The 17,169-nt window shown below is 50.4% G+C and overlaps 1 protein-coding gene across 1 annotated transcript; it reads right to left on the bottom strand.

Moving 5' to 3' along the window:
• Window positions 1-6,684: 6,684 nt before the first annotated feature.
• On the bottom strand, window positions 6,685-14,334 carry LOC139256243 (class I histocompatibility antigen, F10 alpha chain-like). The gene is made up of 2 exons (XM_070874162.1): window positions 14,329-14,334; window positions 6,685-7,821 (listed from the first exon to the last, which is right to left on the bottom strand). Exons 1-2 carry the CDS (start codon window positions 14,332-14,334, stop codon window positions 6,685-6,687), a joined length of 1,143 nt encoding a protein of 380 aa, XP_070730263.1.
• Between the last annotated feature and the right edge of the window lie 2,835 nt (window positions 14,335-17,169).

Below are 17,169 nucleotides of genomic sequence, written 5' to 3'. Positions count from 1 at the left end.
TTTTCCTTTCCGTCTATCCTTCCTAAATGCTGAATACCTTTGGATGTTGAGTTCCCAGCCTTGATCATCCTGGAGCCATGTCTCCATGATGCCAATCACATCGTATACATTAACAGCTATCTGTGCAGTTAATTCGTCCACCTTATTCTGAATACTCCTCACATTGTGGCTTGTCTTTTAACATACTTTGACCCTTTTGAATTCTGTTGTAAAGTGGCCCTTTTTGTTTTTTGCCTTGGGTTTCTCTGTCCTCCACTTTTACCATTCTCCTTTCTATCTTTTGCTTCTGTCTCCATTTTATTCCCCTCTGTCTCCCTGCATAGATTCCCATCCCATCCCCCTGTCATATTAATCTGGTGGCATGAAAAAAATAAAGTACAACACACAACACTGGCTCATCTGAACAGGCTCCATCGCGAAGTACCCATGACTAAAACACTCCTGCTTGGCTCAATAGGGCACCACCGAATCTGTCCAACAGATTGTACATATGCCTATGATCCACGCAGAAACCTCTCCATTAAATCCCTAAGGCTTGGTTGGGACACACAACACCTCTTCACACCATGCGGTGGTCTTAAGACATGTGTGGGCTGGGATAATGCTCACCAGTTACCCCTCTGGCTTACTCGCTGCTTCTCCCAATGAGGGAGGCTCTCTTTGCTCGTAGCTGGTGGTGTCTTCTCTCCGTCCCAGTCCTTGTGTGCATTGAATGAAACAAGTAAGCTTGGAAGAAGAGAGCGATGGCTGCAACTGCCGTTTCTCTTATACCTGAAAATACTTCCGAATTCTTTGCGCCAAAAACCAGTCTTTTGCCTGAGGCAATCCAACTGAAAGAGCCATGAATCCTGTGTCTTTGTTACTGGGCCATTCTGGGGATAAAGGCTCCAATGAGTCTGGGTGGCCAAATGGCTTCCTTTGTCCTGAGGTTCCTGTGCTCTGGAGCTCGCCGTCATTTCGATTTACTTGGTCTCTCACTGATGACAAAGGGTCCCATCAGCCATCTTCCTGCGATTTTAGTCATTGACCCATCCCCACCCACCTGATGTGTATCCCTGTGAAACATGTATGGACCTATCCCAAGTCCGCTGTCTGCTCTTCTGCAGTAACAGAAAATATGGAAAAGCAAAAGTCAAAAATTAAAGTACAAAATATTTTGAAGTCTGTTGATATTTCCACCGATTCTTACAATCAGCAATCTCCAAGTGTGTTGCTAATGGTTACTCGAAGGATATGCTACTTTAATGAAACCAGAATTAGTCAAATTTAGAAAACCATTGGAGTGCTTAAGCAGCGCTTTAGATGCTTTGACCACTCAGGAGGCGAGCTCCAATACCACCCTGAGCAGGTAGCTCAATTCGTGGTGGTGTGCTCCATGCTGCACAACTTGGCTATCAGGAGGGGACTAGAATTGCCTGAAGAGTCTGACAGTCCACCTCACCACAGAGAGGAAGAGGAGGACAAGGAGGCAGACGCTGACATCGGACCAGACAATCAGGCTGATGCTGAAGCCATGCCCCTGCCCCCTGTAGATTGCATGAAAGGGTCCATGGTGGCATGATAGCTGCAAGAGCCTTAGGTTAGGAGCTCATCAATGATCACTTTGCCTAAAAGAATGTTGGTGTTATTTACAAGGCTGACACACTGCTGGGTGTGCAGGTCATACATCAATGGTGGGCATCACCTTGGTGACAGTTAAAGTTTAAGTTGATGGAAGTTAAGTGTAATTATACCCTTTGATGTTGAGGAATCACCAGCATGTAACGGTGCAGCTACCTGAGCCAATGCGCAACAAGTTTTTTTTAAATAAAAAACATTTATACCAAACAGTTGTCTGAAATCATCAGTATTTCTGTAAAAAAACATCCCTTCCCCTTGCCGGCCCACCCCCCCCCCCCCCCAACTTCTCCTCCCCACCTCTACCCCTTCCCCTTCCCCTCTTGACTCCAAGCCGCCTGGCCGAGGAGCTCCTCAGGTGACGCTTCATTGTGGGGGTTGGGGGGGGATGACGGCCGAGCTGCTGAGTGGATGGATACGGGAGAGGACGATCCCAAGGTGGGAACGTGCTCCGAGCTAGAAGAAGATGTTGCTCGTGGCTCTAATGTGTCATTGGCAATATGGGTGCAGCACCTTGGGTGCAGTGCCATGCTCCGGGACCACTGGGAGCGCTCTGCCATCAGTGTTCCTGGCTACCAGCTCCAGGGCCTCCACCATCCCTTTCATGTTACATCTTATTTGTTGGATAAAAACTCGGTGCCAACTATGTTCTTGGTGATTAGTAGAATTTTTGCTGCTGGTGAATCTCCCTCGTGCCTCCCACAACAGCCAAACAAGCCCACACCACAGCCACACACCAGTCCCTCTCAGCTCCCCCTCTCTCTGTCTCCTCTTCTGTGCATGTCATGGTGATCCTTGACCTCCTGAATCGCGGGAATCGAGCGCTAACATGCCATTGCTAAGGATGATGACACTTTACGGCAGAAGTTCAGAGAGATTTAACGCTACCGTGCATTTCATATCGCTCGCGGTAACGCCTAATTTAAAAAATGCTGACTGGTGCTTTGAGAATGGGCGAGAAGCCGACGATCTGAAAACCCTTTCTTACCGCCCACGCCGGAAATAACACCAATTTTTGGGCGATATGCACAAAAGTGTAAAATCTAACCCATAGTGTTTAATCAGACTTTAAGATGGAATATAACACATTAGTTGTATCGCAAAAACATACAATCGTAACAGGTAGCTGATAGATATTCCGTCTTTAGTTCAAAACTATGATTTAAACACAGCATTCGTATCAGTTTTATACTTTCATAACAGTTTTATACATTTTTCGGTATCCCTGATTTCTAACATATTCCCCTCCTTGAGAGAAAGTTATTTCGATCTCTCATTTCCGTACCTCTACTAACCATGCCAACTCTAGATTTTGCTAAGGGTGATACAAAAATGAAGATTTTCCCCTTTGTTACAATCCGTTCCTTTAAACGGGAGTTGCAACCTCTGAGCCCTTTCTCAAATTCAATTCACTGTTCCGGTGTTCCAATTCTCCCCTGCCTGGGCTATCCTCTGTTTCTTGTATCTCTCCTGATCTTACCCCACCTGGGGTTTCCTCTGTGTTGCTTCACATATTCCCTTTTGTTGTGTTCAATTAATCAAATATCAAATACACTATCATCACAAGTTAAATAATTACCAGAGCGTGTGAAATAATTTGAACCTAAGAATGTACTGATATATTAGGCCCAATATCCCACCATTCTGAATGTCGTACCAATTGAACCACTTAATTGTGCAGCTTATACTGAAGTATCTCATTTACTGTCAGTTTCACTTCAGTATCGGTTTTGAAAGAGGCTCTTTAGACCCGTAAAACATACTACAGGAGGCAGCATCAAAACCCTCATACTGGATTCATACTGGCTTTTCCCACGCTCTGTTACCTACCAAACATAATTATTATAGTTACAATTCAGTCTGACAATCAGTAGCACATCAACTAAGTATATACATGTCCAGCAAACATTGATGCAGGTAATGAAAACAGACATTGTACAGAAAGCTGAAGTTTAACATCTAATCAACAAGTCATGGACTTAAAAGATTCTCCAAATCTCTCTCTTTGTCATTAATTAGATTGATTCTCGATGGAGTATGTGTTAATTGTCTCACTTCCCTGAGCCACATTAACCATTTCACATCTTCTGTTGTCAAGTAACTGAGCATGTCTGAGACCTGTTCGAATGTCTGAAGTATATGATGACCTCCAGCAGGAGGGTTCGATAACTGATCATTCTTAACTGGTTCTATAAGATAAAACATGCAATATTTATTCTTTCACGGTTTTCAACTGATTGATATGGTACTATTTACCCCACTTGTTCCTCCCCTTTTTCCCCAGGGAATTGCAACAGATAGACCGAAGGACTGACCCCGTCAATAATCGGGAATGGGGCCATTCCACCTTGGTTCGAAGCAATGTTGTTGCTTCCCATAGTTTAGTAGCATTACGATATCTCCCACTTGATGTTCAAAAGGTCGGAACTGCTTATCGAAGTGTTTCTATGCCTGGCTTCTTGACTTCCCTGTCTGTCTGGCTACATTTCAAGCCATTTTTGGTTGGCAGTTCCCTGTACTAAGGGTGTAACTGAAGGGGTTAACAGATGGGCTGGCATTCGCATTAGTCGCCCAGTCATAGCTTGGTAGGGTGAAATACCCGTTGTGCTATGCGGGGTGGATTTAATAACTATCTGGCACATTGACAGCATGCTAGACCATTTGGTGGGGTGATCTGCACCAAATTTGTTTAACATAATTTTCAGAATTCGATTTCCTCTTTCCACCATTCCAGATGATTGTGGACGGTGGGAGATATGAAGTTTATGCAACATACTCATTGTCCGTTGCAGCTCGGTAAAACTTTGTGCGGTATCAGCCTGAATTGGCACTCCCTGCCTGCAGCTCACCTCACCCAATAATAGGCGAGCTGCTGTCAATACTGTGTTTGTTTTACATGGAAAAGACTCCATCCATTTTGTAAACGTATCAACTACAACCAGACAATACCACAACCCAGAAGGCCCTGTAGGCAAGGGCCTATAAAGTCAATTTGAAGGTGGGACCTTGGCCCCCTCGGGAGAAGGGGGACTACCCAACAGTGCTCGCTTCATGTGGCACTTGGGTTTTGCTGTAAACAGGGCAGGCAACATTCACTCTATGAGTGACGTCAGTAACACAATTATGATGCCATGCAAATTTGTGTAGTTTCTGAACAGTTGCATCGGCTGAATAGTGTCCTCCCACCGGGTGTCAATGGAGGAGATCAAACATTTTGGGTGCCATGGATGGGGGAACACAGACAACTGGGAGATCAGATGATAGCCACCGCAAGCAGGGCCCATACATTAACAGGAGGGCAGATTTCCCAGACTGATCTGGAGCCAATTGTGTGTCCACAGCCCATGGAGTGGGCTGAGACAACGGACATCCATCCCGATGCCATGCAATAACAACCGCATAGGGAAGATAACTGGCCTAGAGACCGGGAGATCGATGTCCCCACCTTGAATACTCGGGACAGACCTTAAGGGAGGGGTAGGAGCTTGCCAGAGGTTAACGGTGGCATCTGTAGCAGCATGATCTGCTTGTGAGTTGCTCCGGGTGTGTAAGTTCAAAGATGGTGAGTGAGACTTCTTACCAACATAAACAGGGGCTGATCGTGTTCCGAGCATACAGCGATAAAGGTAACAAAGTGTTAATCGCATAGGCACTATCTGGCCAGGCATTAACAGGTATGTCATAAGTCATTTGGATTGCTGTCACCAGGGCTGCAACTTCAGCACATTGAGCAGAGTGGGGAATGCATTTATAGAAATGACTGCACAGGAGGAGATCATTCGGCCTCGGAGCTCGCACTCTCTTCTGTAATCCCATTCCCCCCCGCCCACCCCACCCCCAGATCTTATAACATTCTTCCTTTTCAAATATTTATCACATTCCCTTTAGGTTTTAGAATCTTTGGTTTCCGTTCCCTAGTTCCCCATTCGCCCACCACTGGAAATAATCTTTCACTATTTACCCACAGTAAGGTCCCCAGGTTTCACTCACCTCTTTACTGGCTGCTCCTCTCTCAGTGTCACTCCCACTCACCACGTTGCTGCTGCTCCCGGCTCTGGGGGAAATACTAGAACCCACACCCACGCCATTCCCCAGTCTCCCTCTCCCCGAGCACCCATTCCCCAGTCTCTCTCTCCCCGAGCCCCCATTCCCCAGTCTCCCTCTCCCAGAGCCCCCATTCCCCAGTCTCCCTCTCTCCCCAAGCCCCCATTCCCCAGTCTCCCTCTCCCAGAGCCCCCATTCCCCAGTCTCCCTCTCTCCCCAAGCCCCCATTCCCCAGTCTCCTTCTCCCAGAGCCCCCATTCCCCAGTCTCCCTCTCTCCCCAAGCCCCCATTCCCCAGTCTCCCTCTCCCCAAGCCCCCATTCCCCAGTCTCCCGAGCCCCGAGCCCCCATTCCCCAGTCTCTCTCTCCCCGAGGCCCCATTCCCAAGTCTCCGTCTCCCCAAGCCCCCATTCCCCAGTCTCCCGCTCCCCAAGCCCCCATTCCCCAGTCTCTCTCTCCCCGAGGCCCCATTCCCAAGTCTCCCTCTCCCTGAGCCCCCATTACCCAGTCTCTCTCTCCCCAAGCCCCCATTCCCCAGTCTCCCTCTCCCTGAGCCCCCATTCCCCAGTCTCTCTCTCCCCAAGACCCCATTCCCAGTCTCCCTCTCTCCCCCAGCCCCCATTCCCAGTCTCCGTCTCCCCAAGACCCCATTCCCAGTCTCCCTCTCTCCCCCAGCCCCCATTCCCAGTCTCCCTCTCCCCCGGCCACCATACATAGAATCATAGAATGGTTACAGCACGGAAGACGACCATTTGGCCATCCAGCCCGTGCCGAAATCGACACATCTCATTTACATTAAACACCAAAAGACCCAACTGGAGATTTCTATCCAATCACCAAAAAGAAAATATCCCCAAACCCACTCAATGATAGATACATTACCGATTACTATTAACACTGGCAGCAGCCAGTGACAATCAAACGAAATGAAGATGCAGAATCGTGGATTGCTTCTGAATGAACCCTCCTTGCGACACAGCAAGTCCAGATTCTAGTCCCAGTGAACTTCACTTCGGGATCAGCCTCAGGACTGGGCTGCTGAGTTTGGGGATAATTCTCCTCGTTCAGCAGGGTTCGCTGGGCTGTAACCAGATGTCTCCTCTCCTCCTCTCCTCTTCCACACAACCGCACCGATCACAAGAGCAATCAGGGCGACGGCAGCAATCACAATTCCAACAATCAAACCCCTATTTGTTCCCTCTGGCGATCCTGGAGTCACTCGGAACGTCCCGTCCCAGTCTCGGGTCTTCCCTCCTGCTTGGCCGCTCTGCTCATACTGACAGGAATAGGTGGCTCCATCCGCGGGCTCGATCTGAGCCCATGTCGTGAGCTGGTAGGTGCCATCGTGGTTGGGCAGGATGCCCGTGGATTCCGTGTCCCTGATTGGCTCGCCATTTCTCAGGAGGGTCACTTGGATTTCGCGAGGGTAAAATCCTGTGAGGAGACAGGAGAGTTGGGGGGCTTTAATATTTGACGCCTTGTCCACAGAAGGAAACACTTGAGGAGCAACAGCTCCCAGTTCTCTCTCTCCAGCCTTCAGGTATTTCTTCAGCCACTCGATGCACTCCTGCTCCAGGTAACTTTTGTCCTGCTGCATTTCGGCCCTGTCCTGGTCCCACTTGTTCTTGGTGATCTCTCCCCACGGTACCGGGGTGACCCACACCAGGCGATCCTTGTCGAAGCTGATCAGGTCCTTCCCGTCCCAGCCGTACTGCCAGAAGCCGCTGGTGGTGCCGTCATCCCGCAGCTCACAGCCGCACAACCTCTGCAGCGTGTGGATCCCGCCGGTCTGGTTGGTGCGGGTTAAGACGGTCTGAATGTTGCCTTTCATCACCTGCTCCTTGCCCCGCAGGATCTGTGTGTAGCGCTCCCAGTACTCGGCGCCCTCGCTCTCCCTGATCCACCGCTGCCGCGGGGTGTACTGCCGGCTCACACTGTCATAGTAAATAAACTGCTGGTCATCCACATAACCCACATCGGTGAACTCAGCAATGCCCGGGAGCGGAGTGATAGCCGTGTGCATGTACCGCAGGGAGTGAGAGCCTGCACACACCTCTCCACACAGAAGGGCCAGCACGGTCAGTCCAAACATTGTTACTTCCCTCGACAGGCTGGGATGAGCAGTTTGCAGGCAATCCTTTTCCGAGAGACCGTCCGTGAGCTGCGCCCAATTCAGACCGTGTGATTCCTGTGCCCAGTGCCGATACTGTGTCTCTGGGACTGTCTCTCTGTGCCCTGTGCTGATACTGTGTCTCTGGGACTGTCTCTCTGTGCCCAGTGCTGATACTGTGTCTCTGGGACTGTCTCTCTGTGCCCAGTGCTGATACTGTGTCTCTGGGACTGTCTCTCTGTGCCCTGTGCTGATACTGTGTCTCTTGGACTGTCTCTCTGTGCCCTGTGCTGATACTGTGTCTCTGGGACTGTCTCTGTGTCCTGTGCTGATACTGTGTCTCTGGGACTGTCTCTATGCCCTGTGCTGATACTGTGTCTCTGGGACTGTCTCTCTGTGCCCTGTGTCGATACTGTGTCTCTGGGACTGTCTCTGTGCCCTGTGCTGGTACTGTGTCTCCGGGACTGTCTCTCTGTGCCCTGTGCTGATACTGTGTCTCCGGGACTGTCTCTCTGTGCCCTATGCTGATACTGTGTCTCTGGGACTGAATCTCTGTGCCTGTGCTGATACTGTGTCTCCGGGACTGTCTCTCTGTGCCCTGTGCTGATACTATGTCTCTGGGACTGTCTCTCTGTGCTCTGTGCTGATACTGTGTCTCTGGGACTGTCTCTCTGTGCTCTGTGCTGATACTGTGTCTCTGGGACTGTCTCTGTGCCCTGTGCTGATACTGTGTCTCTGGGACTGTCTCTGTGCCCTGTGCTGATACTGTGTCTCTGGGACTGTCTCTCTGTGCCCTGTGCTGATACTGTGTCTCTGGGACTGTCTCTGTGCCCTGTGCTGATACTGTGTCTCTGGGACTGTCTCTCTGTGCCCTGTGCTGATACTGTGTCTCTGGGACTGTCTCTCTGTGCTCTGTGCTGATACTGTGTCTCTGGGACTGTCTCTCTGTGCCCTGTGCTGATACTGTGTCTCTGGGATTGTCTCTCTGTGCCCTGTGCTGATATTGTGTCTCTGGGACTGTCTCTGTGCCCTGTGCTGATACAGTTTCTCTGGGACTGTCTCTCTGTGCCCTGTGCTGATACTGTGTCTCTGGGACTGTCTCTCTGTGCCCTGTGCTGATACTGTGTCTCTGGGACTGTCTCTCTGTGCCCTGTGCTGATACTGTGTCTCTGGGACTGTCTCTCTGTGCCCAGTGCTGATACTGTGTCTCTGGGACTGAATCTCTGTGCCTGTGCTGATACTGTGTCTCTTGGACTGTCTCTCTGTGCCCTGTGCTGATACTGTGTCTCTGGGACTGTCTCTGTGCCCTGTGCTGATACTGTGTCTCTGGGACTGTCTCTATGCCCTGTGCTGATACTGTGTCTCCGGGATTGTCTCTCTGTGCCCTGTGCTGATACTGTGTCTCTGGGACTGTCTCTCTGTGCCCTATGCTGATACTGTGTCTCCGGGACTGTCTCTCTGTGCCCTATGCTGATACTGTGTCTCTGGGACTGACTCTCTGTGCCTGTGCTGATACTGTGTCTCCGGGACTGTCTCTCTGTGCCCTGTGCTAATACTGTGTCTCTGGGACTGTCTCTCTGTGCCCTGTGCTGATACTGTGTCTCTGGGACTGTCTCTCTGTGCCCTGTGCTGATACTGTGTCTCTGGGACTGTCTCTCTGTGCCCTGTGCTGATACTGTGTCTCTGGGACTGTCTCTCTGTGCCCTGTGCTGATACTGTGTCTCTGGGACTGTCTCTGTGCCCTGTGCTGATACTCTGTCTCTGGGACTGTCTCTCTGTGCCCTGTGCTGATACTGTGTCTCTGGGACTGTCTCTATGCCCTGTGCTGATACTGTGTCTCTGGGATTGTCTCTCTGTGCCCTGTGTCGATACTGTGTCTCTGGGACTGTCTCTGTGCCCTGTGCTGGTACTGTGTCTCCGGGACTGTCTCTCTGTGCCCTATGCTGATACTGTGTCTCTGGGACTGACTCTCTGTGCCTGTGCTGATACTGTGTCTCCGGGACTGTCTCTCTGTGCCCTGTGCTGATACTATGTCCCTGGGACTGTCTCTGTGCCCTGTGCTGATACTGTGTCTCTGGGACTGTCACTCTGTGCCCTGTGCTGATACTGTGTCTCTGGGACTGTCTCTCTGTGCCCTGTGCTGATACTGTGTCTCTGGGACTGTCTCTCTGTGCCCTGTGCTGATATTGTGTCTCTGGGACTGTCTCTGTGCCCTGTGCTGATACTCTCTCTCTGGGACTGTCTCTCTGTGCCCTGTGCTGATACTGTGTCTCCGGGACTGTCTCTCGGTGCCCTGTGCTGATACTGTGTCTCTGGGACTGTCTCTCTGTGCCCTGTGCTGATACTGTGTCTCTGGGACTGTCTCTCTCTGCCCTGTGCTGATACTGTGTCTCCGGGACTGTCTCTCGGTGCCCTGTGCTGATACTGTGTCTCTGGGACTGTCTCTCTGTGCCCTGTGCTGATACTGTGTCTCTGGGACTGTCTCTCTGTGCCCTGTGCTGATACTGTGTCTCTGGGACTGTCTCTCTGTGCCCTGTGCTGATACTGTGTCTCTGGGACTGTCTCTCTGTGCCCTGTGCTGATACTGTGTCTCTGGGACTGTCTCTGTGCCCTGTGCTGATACTGTGTCTCTGGGACTGTCTCTCTGTGCCCTATGCTGATACTGTGTCTCTGGGACTGAATCTCTGTGCCTGTGCTGATACTGTGTCTCCGGGACTGTCTCTCTGTGCCCTGTGCTGATACTATGTCCCTGGGACTGTCTCTGTGCCCTGTGCTGATACTGTGTCTCTGGGACTGTCTCTCTGTGCCCTGTGCTGATACTGTGTCTCTGGGACTGTCTCTCTGTGCTCTGTGCTGACACTGTGTCTCTGGGACTGTCTCTCTGTGCCCTGTGCTGATACTGTGTCTCTGGGATTGTCTCTCTGTGCCCTGTGCTGATATTGTGTCTCTGGGACTGTCTCTGTGCCCTGTGCTGATACAGTGTCTCTGGGACTGTCTCTCTGTGCCCTGTGCTGATACTGTGTCTCTGGGACTGTCTCTCTGTGCCCTGTGCTGATACTGTGTCTCTGGGACTGTCTCTGTGCCCTGTGCTGATACTGTGTCTCTGGGATTGTCTCTCTGTGCCCTGTGCTGATACTGTGTCTCTGGGACTGACTCTCTGTGCCTGTGCTGATACTGTGTCTCCGGGACTGTCTCTCTGTGCCCTGTGCTGATACTGTGTCTCTGGGACTGTCTCTCTGTGCCCTGTGCTGATACTGTGTCTCTGAGACTGTCTCTCTGTGCCCTGTGCTGATACTGTGTCTCTGAGACTGTCTCTCTGTGCCCTGTGCTGATACTGTGTCTCTGAGACTGTCTCTCTGTGCCCTGTGCTGATATTGTGTCTCTAGGACTGTCTCTGTGCCCTGTGCTGATACTCTGTCTCTGGGACTGTCTCTCTGTGCCCTGTGCTGATACTCTGTCTCTGGGACTGTCTCTCTGTGCCCTGTGCTGATACTGTGTCTCCGGGACTGTCTCTCGGTGCCCTGTGCTGATACTGTGTCTCTGGGACTGTCTCTCTTTGCCCTGTGCTGATACTGTGTCTCTGGGACTGTCTCTGTGCCCTGTGCTGATACTGTGTCTCTGGGACTGTCTCTATGCCCTGTGCTGATACTGTGTCTCTGGGATTGTCTCTCTGTGCCCTGTGCTGATACTGTGTCTCTGGGACTGTCTCTGTGCCCTGTGCTGGTACTGTGTCTCCGGGACTGTCTCTCTGTGCCCTATGCTGATACTGTGTCTCCGGGACTGTTTCTCTGTGCCCTATGCTGATACTGTGTCTCTGGGACTGACTCTCTGTGCCTGTGCTGATACTGTGTCCCTGGGACTGTCTCTGTGCCCTGTGCTGATACTGTGTCTCTGGGACTGTCTCTCTGTGCCCTGTGCTGATACTATGTCCCTGGGACTGTCTCTGTGCCCTGTGCTGATACTGTGTCTCTGGGACTGTCACTCTGTGCCCTGTGCTGATACTGTGTCTCTGGGACTGTCTCTCTGTGCTCTGTGCTGATACTGTGTCTCTGGGACTGTCTCTCTGTGCCCTGTGCTGATACTGTGTCTCTGGGACTGTCTCTCTGTGCCCTGTGCTGATATTGTGTCTCTGGGACTGTCTCTGTGCCCTGTGCTGATACTCTCTCTCTGGGACTGTCTCTCTGTGCCCTGTGCTGATACTGTGTCTCCGGGACTGTCTCTCGGTGCCCTGTGCTGATACTGTGTCTCTGGGACTGTCTCTCTGTGCCCTGTGCTGATACTGTGTCTCCGGGACTGTCTCTCGGTGCCCTGTGCTGATACTGTGTCTCTGGGACTGTCTCTCTGTGCCCTGTGCTGATACTGTGTCTCCGGGACTGTCTCTCTGTGCCCTGTGCTGATACTGTGTCTTTGGGACTGTCTCTCTGTGCCCTGTGCTGATACTGTGTCTCTGGGACTGTCTCTCTGTGCCCTGTGCTGATACTGTGTCTCTGGGACTGTCTCTGTGCCCTGTGCTGATACTGTGTCTCTGGGACTGTCTCTCTGTGCCCTGTGCTGATACTGTGTCTCTGGGACTGTCTCTCTGTGCCCTGTGCTGATATTGTGTCTCTGGGACTGTCTCTGTGCCCTGTGCTGATACTCTCTCTCTGGGACTGTCTCTCTGTGCCCTGTGCTGATACTGTGTCTCCGGGACTGTCTCTCGGTGCCCTGTGCTGATACTGTGTCTCTGGGACTGTCTCTCTGTGCCCTGTGCTGATACTGTGTCTCCGGGACTGTCTCTGTGCCCTGTGCTGATACTGTGTCTCTGGGACTGTCTCTCTGTGCCCTGTGCTGATACTGTGTCTCTGGGACTGTCTCTCTGTGCCCTGTGCTGATACTGTGTCTCTGGGACTGTCTCTCTGTGCCCTGTGCTGATACTGTGTCTCTGGGACTGTCTCTCTGTGCCCTGTGCTGATACTGTGTCTCTGGGACTGTCTCTCTGTGCTATCTGTTCGTGCGCTTTGCCCAGTGCAGAGTGTTTTACACTCAGACTCCTCCGAACTGATTGGTTCGAGGGTATATTTGTCTCCAATTACAATAAAAACAGGCTGTGAGTCAATAGGCTCCGGGTAGAAAAGACACGGGGAGAGTTTTTGTTGGTGCCGAAATAAACTTTCCAAACATTGAACTATCCAATCAGACAAATACTGCGAGCTGCATCATCAGTTGCCGGGTAGGTTAAAGATAATCCCCGCCTCTCCCGGTCCCGAGTTCTCCCACCACCCTCCAAACCCAACTTCCCGACTCCCAACCCCCCGAAAGCTCTGCCCACCCCCGGCAGCTCGATCTCCTGAGGGGTTCAAGGGATCTGCTGCGAGGGGACTGAAGGGATCTGCTGGGAGGGGGCTGAAGGGATCTGCTGGGAGGGGGCTGAAGGGAGTTGCTGTGGTGTGTGAGAGAAGGCCAGGGCTGGAGAGGCCCAGTGACCTTGTCTGGAGCCCAGGGATCAGTCCAGCTCCTCCAGGCCACCACAGAATAAATTACACTCAACCTGGCCTCTTCTACCTCCCGCCTGGCCTCACCATGATCCCCCCTGACCCATTCCCCAGTCTCCCTCTCCCGAGCCCCCATTCCCCCTCTCCCCGAGCCCCCATTCCCCAGTCTCCCTCTCCCCGAGCCCCCATTCCCCAGTCTCCCTCTCCCCGAGCCCCCATTCCCCAGTCTCCCTCTCCCCGAGCCCCCATTCCCCAATCTCCCTCTCCCCGAGCCCCCATTCCCCAGTCTCCCTCTCCCCGAGCCCCCATTCCTCAGTCTCCCTTTCCCCGAGCCCCCATTCCCCAGTCTCCCTCTCCCCGAGCTCCCATTCCCCAGTCTCCCTCTCCCCGAGCCCCCATTCCCCAGTCTCCCTCTCCCCGAGCCCCCATTCCCCAGTTTCCCTCTCCCCGAGTCCCCATTTCCCAGTCACCCTCTCCCCGAGCCCCCATTCCCCAGTCTCCCATTCCCCGAGCCCGCTTTCCCCAGTGTTAAGGGATGATCTAATTGAGATGTTTGATATGATTAAAGGATTTGACCGGGTCGATCGAGAGAAACGATTTCCTCTGGTGGGGGAGGCCAGAACAAGGGGGCATGAAAGTGAAATTTGAGCTCAGCCATTCAGGGGTGATGTCAGACAGCTCTTCTTCACACAAAGGGTAGTGGAAATCTGGAACTCTCTCCCCTAATAAGCTGTCGAGGTTAGGCCAATTAAAAATGTCAAAACTGAGATGATAGAATTTTGTTAGGCAAGGGTATTAAGGGTTACAGAACCAGGGTGGGTAGATGGAGTTGTGATACAGTTCAGCCATGATAAATTGAATGGTGGAACATGTTCCTATGTTCCTACCTATGATCAGACTAATGGATGATCATGGATTTCTGCTGACACTCATGAGCCAATTGTTCATTTGTTATTGCCTCCGGGACCATTACAGGATTCCAATGGGTTTCCCCCGAACTGAGGGATGCCAGGCAGTGAGGCTGTCGGGAAGTGTTCTGGGCCCATGTGCACTGAGCTGCTCATCTGTTCTGCTATTCTGACTTTACCAGCATTGCTATGTTGATTATATATGAGCTAAAAATGTAAGTTAGATACACATAAGATGGGCTTTGATTATTTTGTTCTCCAACAGCAACACACTGAATGATTGCTTGAAAGCAAAACTCAGCCAGCTTCAATGTCACTTCACGTGGGGCCCACAGAGAGACAGCATTGACTTGGACGACATGAAGTATAGATTACAAGATTTAATACAGGCTGGTGTGAATTATCAGGCCAGGTCTGACAACCACCTCGCATTTGTAAACTGTCTGCAAGGCAATTCAAAGGGGCAATTCAAAACTTAAAGGAAGCTGAAAAGATTCTGAGGGAGAATCATGAACATGAATTTGAAAGAAGAAGCATCATCACCTATGGAAACTATGCCTGGGTATATTATCACATGGGCCAACTGACAGAGGCCCAGTCCTACCTCGACAAGCTGGAGATGATCTGTAAACAATTTACTCGGTATACAGCACTGAGACCAGAAGTATACGGGGAGAAGGGTTGGTCACTGTTGAATTCTCCTAGTCAATACTATGAAGAGGCAAAGGAATGTTTTGAGAAGACTCTGGAGGATGATCCTGATGACACTGAATGGAACGTTGGCTATGCGACTGTTCTGTTTCGTGTGGACACGTTTTCTCGTACCCCAGAGAGTGGTGACCGCAGCCAATCAGTGAAGCAGTTGCGACGTGTGGGGACTTGATCCAGATGACTCTGTAGCCATGGTGATGTTGGCTCTAAAACTACAAGAGTTCAATCAAAAGGTGGAAGAACACGAATTAGTTGAACAAGCATTGCAGAAGTCCCCTGATCTTCCATATGTAACTCGTTATGCAGCAAAATTTTACAGAAGAGGAGATGTGGAAAAAGCTGTGGAGCTGTTGAAGAAAGCATTAGAAATTACCCCAAACTCTACCTTCATACACCACCAAATAGGTCAGTGTTACAGAAAAAAACTATTTGAACTGAACAAAAATCCAGGCAGCAAAGCCCCTCGCAATCCTGCTTTTCAAAGCTGAGTTGATCAATCAATGCAAGTACTATTTTGAAAAGGCATTTGAGCAGAAGCCATCATTTATTTTTGCACAATTGCAAATCTACAACGCAGAAGGAGGCCATTTCGGCCCATCGTGTCCACACCGGCCGACAAAGAAACATACGGCCCTCAGTCAGCAGCCCTGAAAGTTACATATAAACGTATGATCAATGAACAATGGCAGAAAGGTAAAGAGCACCCAGCCCAACCAGTCAGCCCCACACAAATGCGACACCCCTTGCACCGAAACATTCTACACTCCTCCCCAACCGGAGCCATGTGATCTCCTGGGAAAGGCAAAAAACAGATAAAAACCCAGGTCAATTGGGGAAAAAATATCTCGGAACATTCCTCTCCAACCCATCCAAGTAATCGAAACTCGTCCAGGAGATCACCCTGGATATATTCGATTCCCTGCAGTACTTACCATCATAGCTGTGCCTGCCAACAGGTTATCCAGTCTAATCCCACTTACCAGCTTTAGGTCCGTGTAACCCTGCAGATTGCGGCACTTTAAGTGCACATCCAAGCACCTTTTAAATGCGTTGAGGGTTTCTACATCCACCACCCTTCCAGGCACTAAGTTCCAGACCCCCACAACCCTCTGCTTGAAAAAGCCACCCCTCAAATCCCCTCTGAACCTTCCACCAACCACCTTAAAACTATGCCCCCTCATAATTGAACCCACCACCAAGGGAAATAGGCCCTTGCTATCCACTATATCCAGGCCCCTCAAAAGTTTGTACACCTCAATGAGGTCTCCTCTCAACCTCCTCTGTTCCAATGAGAACAAACCCAGCCTATCCAATCTATCCGCATAGCTAAGTTTCTCCATTCCAGGCAGCATCCTAGCAAATCTCCTCTGCACCCTCTCTATTGCAATCACATCCTTCCTATAATACGGCGACCAGAACTGCACGCAGTACTCCAGCTGTGGCCTAACCAAAGTATTATACATTTTAAGCATAACCTCCCTGCTCTTGTATTATGTGCCTCAGCCAAGAAAGGCAACCATTCCGTATGCCTTCTTCACCACCTTATCCACCTTACTTTCAGGGATCTGTGGACAAGCACTCCAAGATCCCTTTATTCATCTTTTCCATGGTCTACCGCTTAATGTGTATATCCTTTCCTTATTAGCCCTCTCAAAGTGCATTACCTCACACTTCTCCAAATTAAATTCCATTTGCCACTGCTCTGCTCACCTGACCAGTAGATTGATATCCTCCTGCAGCCCATGACTTTCTGCTTCATTAACGACCACACAGCCAATTTTAGTGTCATCTGCAAACTTCTTAATCATACTCCCTATAATCAAATCTAGATCATTGATGTATACCACAAAAAGCAAGGGACCCAGTACTGAGCCCTGCGGACTCCACTGGAAACATCCTTCCAGTCACAAAAACATCCATCAACCATTACCCTTTGCTTCTTACCTCTGAACCAATTTTGGATCCAACTAGCATGTTGGCATGGATAGAGGATTGGCTGACGAACAAAAACAGAGAGTTGGGATAAATGGGTCATTTTCTGGTTGGCAAACAGTGACGAGTGGGGTGCCGCAGGGATCGTTGCTGTGGCCTCAACTATTTACAATCTATATTAACGACTTGGATGAAGGGACCAAGTGTAATGTAGCCAAGTTTGCTGATGATACAAAGATGGCCAGGAAAGCAAATAGTGAGGACACAAAAAATCTGCAAAGCGATATAGACAGGCAAACATTTGGCAGATATAGTATAATGTGGGAAAATGTGAGGTTATCCACTTTGGCAGAAAAAATAGAAAAGCAAATTATAAT

This window comes from Pristiophorus japonicus, chromosome 3 (genome assembly GCF_044704955.1).
Source record: "Pristiophorus japonicus isolate sPriJap1 chromosome 3, sPriJap1.hap1, whole genome shotgun sequence".
NCBI classification, from domain to species: domain Eukaryota; kingdom Metazoa; phylum Chordata; class Chondrichthyes; family Pristiophoridae; genus Pristiophorus; species Pristiophorus japonicus.
This window is presented reverse-complemented; position numbering and strand designations above follow the sequence as displayed.